Source organism: Microtus ochrogaster, chromosome 19 (genome assembly GCF_000317375.1).
Source record: "Microtus ochrogaster isolate Prairie Vole_2 chromosome 19, MicOch1.0, whole genome shotgun sequence".
NCBI classification, from domain to species: domain Eukaryota; kingdom Metazoa; phylum Chordata; class Mammalia; order Rodentia; family Cricetidae; genus Microtus; species Microtus ochrogaster.
In genome coordinates this window covers 58,881,508-58,888,460 of record NC_022021.1, presented here as the reverse complement: position 1 = coordinate 58,888,460, position 6,953 = coordinate 58,881,508, and the positions used below count along the sequence as shown (strand labels likewise).

Sequence of the window (6,953 nt, the reverse complement as noted above, 5' to 3'; positions counted from 1 at the left end):
AACATGCCGCCTGGACCCAACCCCTGAGATTCCTAGCTGTAGGCAAAACACATCCACCTACCTTATACTTATCAACAAAAAACCAGTGTGATTCCTTCTATATTTCTACTTGGATGCCTGCGATGGGGTCCCCGAGAAAGGCAAAGGGTTCAGACCATCCGCATCATCCCTCCCTGCTCCAGTACAAAAATAGTTATCAGCAGACCAGCGTTTCCCTCGCTTTCAGCTATCTGAGACAAACACTTAGAATTACAGCAACGACAGCATTTTCAAGTTCTTTTATGCAGAACCGTTGCCAAGGTTCAGAATACCACGAGAAATGGTGGGAAAACAGTTTTCACATGAAAAACTGAGCAAACAGGTTCGCTAGGCCCAAAATGATGATGAAAATGTGAAAGACTAATTTAGGGCATGTCAGACGCTCTTCTTGGCAGAGGGAAATTATGTAGATGAGAGAAGGGTATATGAACACGAAAGCCAGGCCGCATGCTGCTCCCGAGTACCTGCAAAATGAAAACTTGCCGCGTTAATGCTCTTGTTGCATTGTGGATCACCTATAATTAAGGTAAATACAGAATAATTTAAATAAATTAAATTGTACTCAGTCTCATTTTGCAACAAAATTTGTCATTGTTACTGACATTTGAGTTTAAAACTTATTACATTTGAATTTAATAAAAATATTATTTCCTACTTGCTTTTATATCTGCATGGCAAACAGTTTTTATCCATTACTTATATCTCAGACACATCTGGAGACAGGCTTTCATCTTGATCTGTTTTATAGACTAAGTTGGCACCACAGAGCACTTTCTTCTTTTATTGCCTGCTACCTTCTTAGGAAAGGTTCTTCACAAGTGACTCAATCTGATGTCTATATTGAGGAAGACATCAGATTATTTTGAAGGCATTTCACTCTGTCTGTTCATATCAAGGAAGGCCTCAGATTATTCTGAGCGAATTTTTAGTGACAGTCTGAATCAACTTTATCCCTACCGCCTTCAATCTGCCACAACATTTCCCCTAGTTTTGATCTAATCTCGCTTTTTAAGTAGAAACGTACTTAGAGTTGGACATGTTATTGACCTATAAGGACTTCCTAGGCACACCTAAGAAGTCATGTATATTGAAAATAACTTTTTATTTCAGATAAAAGGAACACAATGGAAAATGAGAAAGGTAAGAAGAAGGGAAAGGTAGCTGACGGACGGTGGGGCTCCCAGAGCTGCTTCTCTACCAAAGATCAGCAAAAGTGCAGTTTACTGAGCACCCACAAACTGCAGGACGTACACGGGAGCACCACCAGTATTCAACGCTCAGAGATTCATTCAGTTAGAGCATCAGCAGCAACAACGGCAACAGAGCATGTGTGTACGGCTGTACCTTATGATCCCGCCTATGTTTGGGTAGAAACAGGCCATGGTCACTCCAGCTCCCACAATAATTAAATTAAGAATCAGCACATGGAAAATGCTAGAAGGTAAAAGAGAGTTTATGTGAAAGAAAAGACATAAAATAGGTAAGTTATAATCACTTTTTAGGACAATTAAAATTCATTTTTTTCACCTTTCAAATGGTTGTCTTTGATTTGCCAACAACACTGAAATACACTGCTCAGTGCTGGTGATGAGACAGTGAAGCAGGCCTTTTTATCCAGCTCTATAAAAAGGCAAATTTCACAGGTACAAACTAGCAGTGTGCAGTAGAGTGCATATTGTATCTATAATTTTACTTGTGATATCTTGAGAAAGCAAAAGTATGAAGAAGTCTATTAAGGTACTTATAAAAAGTAAGAAAATTATAGATTAAGAAAATCAATAGTTTACCTGAAAGAATATAGTAAAAATTATTAAAAAATAACATCATTATTTATATAGCTAAACAAGAATTATGTAAACAATTTGGAAAAAAGCTAGATGGATTTTCACTAAACAAGAAAATCTAAAGAAAAAATTAGAGGGTAGGAATCCATGGGAAGAAGAGCAGAGTCAGGAGACTCATGGTTCTCCTGCCTGAGACTCATGGTTCTCCTGCCTGAATCTATGGGAAGAAGAGCAGAGTCAGGAGACTCATGGTTCTCCTGCCTGAGATGAAGGCTGGTCAGACTCTCACGTGGTGAACATAGAATATTAGAAATGGGTTAAATCAAGATGTGGGAGTTAGCCAATAGGAGGCCACAGCTAACGGCCAGGCACTGTTTAAATAAATACAGTTTCTGTGCGATTATTTTGGGTGTAAGCTAGCGGGGTGGCTGGGATGAAAAGCAGGCCCTCTCCACTTCTACAACAGTTTACATTAAATATTGATAATGTACCTTTCAAAATGAAAGCTACTGGTAATACTCACTAAAGCTGAAGAGTATAGAGCAGCCTTGAGTTCAAGACCATCATGCACTGTCTGTAGAATACGCAACTACAGGGGAAATGACACTGTTCTTGTCAGAGGGAAGAAACATAACTTGAGCACAAAAGGGAATTCTCAGACTTTTTTACAAGAAGAAAAGCCACACTAATAGCCATGATTAAAACAGCGAACCCCCCCCCCCAAGGAAAAAAATGAAAAAGAAAGAAAGCTGGGTGGTGGTCTTTAATCCCAGCACTTAGGGAGGCAGAGGCAGGTGGCTCTCTGAGTTCAAGGCCAACCTGGTCTAAGTAGTGAGTTTCGGGGCAGCCAGGGTTGTTACACAGGGAAACCCTGTCTCAAACAAACAAACAAAACAAAGCAAAAAATGGTCAAAGACAAGAGGGCTGCATTAGCCCAGAAATATTTCATCTCTCACTGGGTTTATTTTATTTTGGTGAAACAAATACAGTAGAGTTAATGGAGTAACAAACAGAAACTCTGTATTTTCTGAATGCCAAAGTTCTAGGATAGAAGTGTTACAACTGTGGCTTGCTACTCATCAATGTCCAAGAGGACACTGTGTCAATGTAGCAAGAATACCTGGTACCTCTTGACTTGAATTGTTTCATGAGGGGACAGTCTGCAAACAGGAACTGTTACCCTTTTTTAGTATGTTAGCATAAATATAATGTTTTCCTATATTATGTTCACAAATTTTCTTCCTTTAAAATATTCTACTCACACCTACAATCCCACCACTTGAAAGGCTGAGGTGGGATAATGAGCTCCAGGCTAGCTCTGGCCACATAGTGATTCCCTCACCCAACACCTCCACTCCCAAAGCTAACATATTCCCAATAAAATATGGCTGCGTAGTTCTTGTAACATTTACTGTAAGGGTTAACCAGGGTATTTCGAGACATCTTCAGGGAATCCTGAAAACACAATGATGTTCTGTGGAAATTTCTCTTGGATCAGGGTAACTACCTGAACAGATCTTATTCAAAAGGATGCACAATTCCTTTAGGCCCATCAAGAGGCAAGAATTGCCATAGCAATTCAAACTTGCTATGTATGAAATAAGAACTTGAACTCATTCTCCTCCTCACCTTCAATTCTACACAACTGAGCATTTCTGTAGAAATGTACAGCTATTAATAAACATATGTGTATTGAAATCAATAAGTAAAAGTATTGGCTCTCTTGAACAACCCAGCAACATAGGTTCTAAGTGCTATGCACTTCTTAGCAAGGTGTCCTTAGTAGCAGTTAAATCCTCACATAGATAATAATAGACAGCAGAGCTAACTGACTCTCCTGGAAGGGATGGACACCAGATTGTCCTGGTCAAGGGAGTGGCATCTCTATTTAAAGCTCTTCTGGGAAAAGGACCCTGTGATCTATCCTTAGTAACCACTTTCATTAGGCAAAATTGTTTTTTATAGCAAAAGGATCAGTCAAACTTTAAACTGACCTGTTTGCACAGTCATTTGTTGCTTGGCACATCTTGCTGGCCAAGAGAAGAACCCTTACCTAGGATAAACGTCACCGAAGATATGGCCCAAGAGCTGAACGCGGGCCAAGTAGCCTAAGAGTGGGTAGACGGTCATCATCTGGAACAGCAGGAATATCCTTGCAATGAAGGACAGGATGTCACCGCTAGGGAAGTTGTCTAAGAAGTTCTAGTCCAAGAAAGACAACGGAGTCATGTCAACACTCAGTGCAGCACATTCAAATCCACAACATTTTCTGCTTACTGTGAACACAGGCAATACCCAAAGAGCGGTTTAGGAACTGATGCCAAACTGCTTGCTATTTGTCAGGAGGTGAGTACAGAAACAGAAATTACATATTTAGAAACTGATAAAACATTGGAACTGGCATATTCTTTTTTATAAAAATTCTGGTCTGAAAATGACAACGTTTAAACAATAAAGAAGACCTTGTTCTTCACAACAGACAGACCAAGAAACAGCTCTAAACAGTTCATATGCAATAAGTAAATTTGCTCCTGATTTATTTAAACGGCATTGGATCTTTACTATCGTTCTCCTGCTTGGCCTCCACTGACACCAGCACTTCAAAGAGTGTGCATGGTGAGAGCACATTGTCACCTGGTGCCACCAAGGCTTGCAGGCTAGCGCTAAGGAGAAAGGATTTACTTTTACACGTTGGCTCGTTTTCTTCATTTCAGTTTGGTATCTGAAAAGTTAATTAACTCAGAATTACTTTTTCCCTTCCAACTATGAATACCACACATAGCCCTATTCCCAGGGGAGTCAGCTTTATGTGGGGTTATTCATACCAGGGAAAATTGCAGCAAACACTTGGCTGCCAAAGAACTTCCCCAAACAACACAATGAAGAGGAGAACATTTTCAGCTATCACACAACAGAGAACACTACTATCAGCACTGCTGAAACACACCTTTTAACTGGCTCAAAACATGATCACTGAACTCCTAGCGGGGTTTCCTCTGGCTAGGAAATCACCTGTGAAATGCTGTTCTTCATGAGAAACGCTTTAGTACCCAAGATGTTACTATGTGTAAGTTTCACTGCAACTGCTTAGAGAAGGATTTCTCTCTTACTGCTCCCCAGCTCTCACATTTTAATAGCTAAATAGTCTGCCTTGTTTTGCTCCTTTTCACTCAGTTTCTAAACTAGAGTCCTATAGGTGAATCAAAACCGGTTCATCCAGGATGTTTCCACAAGTAAGCTGTGGAAAATCAGGGACTTCAGTGGATTCTAGGTGGAGGCTTTAGAAACCCATGTGAACACTGGTAACTGGTGTACACAAAGAGAAGTGTGTGTACGTGAGAGTGGTCACCTGGGCACACAAGCTGCAGAGTATGCAAAGCTTACTCCAGAAGTTATCAAATGGAGCCTGCATGTGATTTTACTAGATGCAAGAGAAATTAGAAACGTGGAAAGGATTGGAAGGTGGAGGTGGCATTCACATCCAGGCCTGACTGATCTCCCTGCTACACACACAGAGTCACACAGTGCCTTACCTGCTCAATGCAATCTTTGGATAATGGAGGTGAAGGAAATGAGGCAAAAACCAGGAAACCAATATAGAGATAAGTCAACGTCACCAGCATATAAGCAATGCACAGGTCTCTCACCTATAAATAAACACAGAATAAAATGCTCACTCAGCATGAAGACATCTACAGTAAGTCTACTTAAACATACTAAGTAAGGAGTCTGACAAATAAATAAATCCAAATTCATATTCTTATTTTGTATGTGTTTGTATACTTCCTACCTAATTTTCACAGAATGCAATTATATGTAGATATACATATATCTATATATACATATAATAACTCTTGTTAGTTTTTCTTTATAACTTGTCTGGAGTATGTAGACTAAGCTACTTGTTAGAAGACTTTGGCAGTTAATATAAACTGTGGTTCTAATTTAATTTCAAAAGGTAACGCTTGCCAAATTAAAAAAAACTTAATTATAATAAAAAAGACAACAAGAAAGTATAAGCCACTTTTGGTTTGACCTATGAAATTTTAAAAATTCTTTTTTAGTAAATTAGCTTATATCATCAAAGTATGCGTAGGCCATGGGAGTAGAGCATATTAAAACATGTTTAATAAAGAAGGAACACCAGTTAAAGAGTAGACAAGTACACTTTAAAGACAAGCTTTGAAAACTTAAACAGTAAACAAAAGGACATTTAAAAAGCAGCTGTTCAAATAGCTGTCCAAAGCCATTACCGGAGTCAGCAAACAAACACATTATTAAATAAAGCGGCCTACTTTCTTCCTCTGCTGTTCCCACCCTCCCAGTCCTGCAAAATAAAAAGCTCCAAGAGACTGAGAGCAGCCAGCTGTTAGATCCAAACACAGCAGATTCCACAGCTGGCAAATGGTCTCCATTACCACTTAAGTTACAGCCAAACAATTCAACACAACTAAATTGAAGCCACAGGCCTATTCATTTGAGATAGCAATGACACGAAAGCTAGGAAAACAGATAAGAAACAAATTATACGCAGTTTTTAAGTTTGATAACATAGTAAGAGTGTTCAGACACTTGGAATTAGGGACCATTTTGGATTTTTCTGGATGACTCCTAAAATGGGCTGAAGCAACAGCAGTGCCTTATAAACTTGAGATTCATAAATTTGGCTCAAGAGTAAACAAGAACCCATGGGAGATCTTAAGGCCAGGTCAAAACTGACATTCAGTGAGAAAACAAACCAGGGATTCAGTATCAGAGATGAGACAGTGGGCAGGCCTCTGAGCTAGAGATTTATGCAAATCAGTACCAGCTCTTTCAGATCTCCCCGAGAGTTTAAGAAAGGGACTTCGAGATCTTTTCTCTTAGTTCCTGAAGCTCCACGACTCGGTTCCGGATAGCACTCGGTTTCCCCTGGGGTTGTGTCTCACTCTTGTGTGGGATGCGCAAAAACAAATCAAGAAAGGCCGATTTTCATATCAAAAAGCAGTTGGCCTCAATTACAACATTTCAAAGGCATTCCAGTCTCCACCTACTCGAGCTGGCTCGAGAATTAAGACAACCTCATTCAAAGAGTGATTTATTATCTTGATGTGTGTGTGTGTGTGTGTGTGTGTGTGTGTGTGTGTGTGT

The 6,953-nt window shown here is 39.6% G+C and overlaps 1 protein-coding gene across 1 annotated transcript in view; it reads right to left on the bottom strand.

Annotated features, from left to right (window-relative positions):
- Positions 1-264: 264 nt before the first annotated feature.
- Positions 265-6,953, bottom strand: part of Slc38a9 (solute carrier family 38 member 9) — a 90,146-nt gene continuing 83,457 nt past the window's right edge. Inside the window, exons 11-14 of the mRNA XM_005356803.2 lie at positions 5,357-5,470; positions 3,877-4,025; positions 1,384-1,473; positions 265-503 (exon numbers count right to left, since the gene is read on the bottom strand). Coding sequence (XP_005356860.1) covers positions 338-503; positions 1,384-1,473; positions 3,877-4,025; positions 5,357-5,470 — 519 coding nt within the window. The 3' untranslated portion in view covers positions 265-337. The remainder of the gene's footprint in view (positions 504-1,383; positions 1,474-3,876; positions 4,026-5,356; positions 5,471-6,953) is intronic.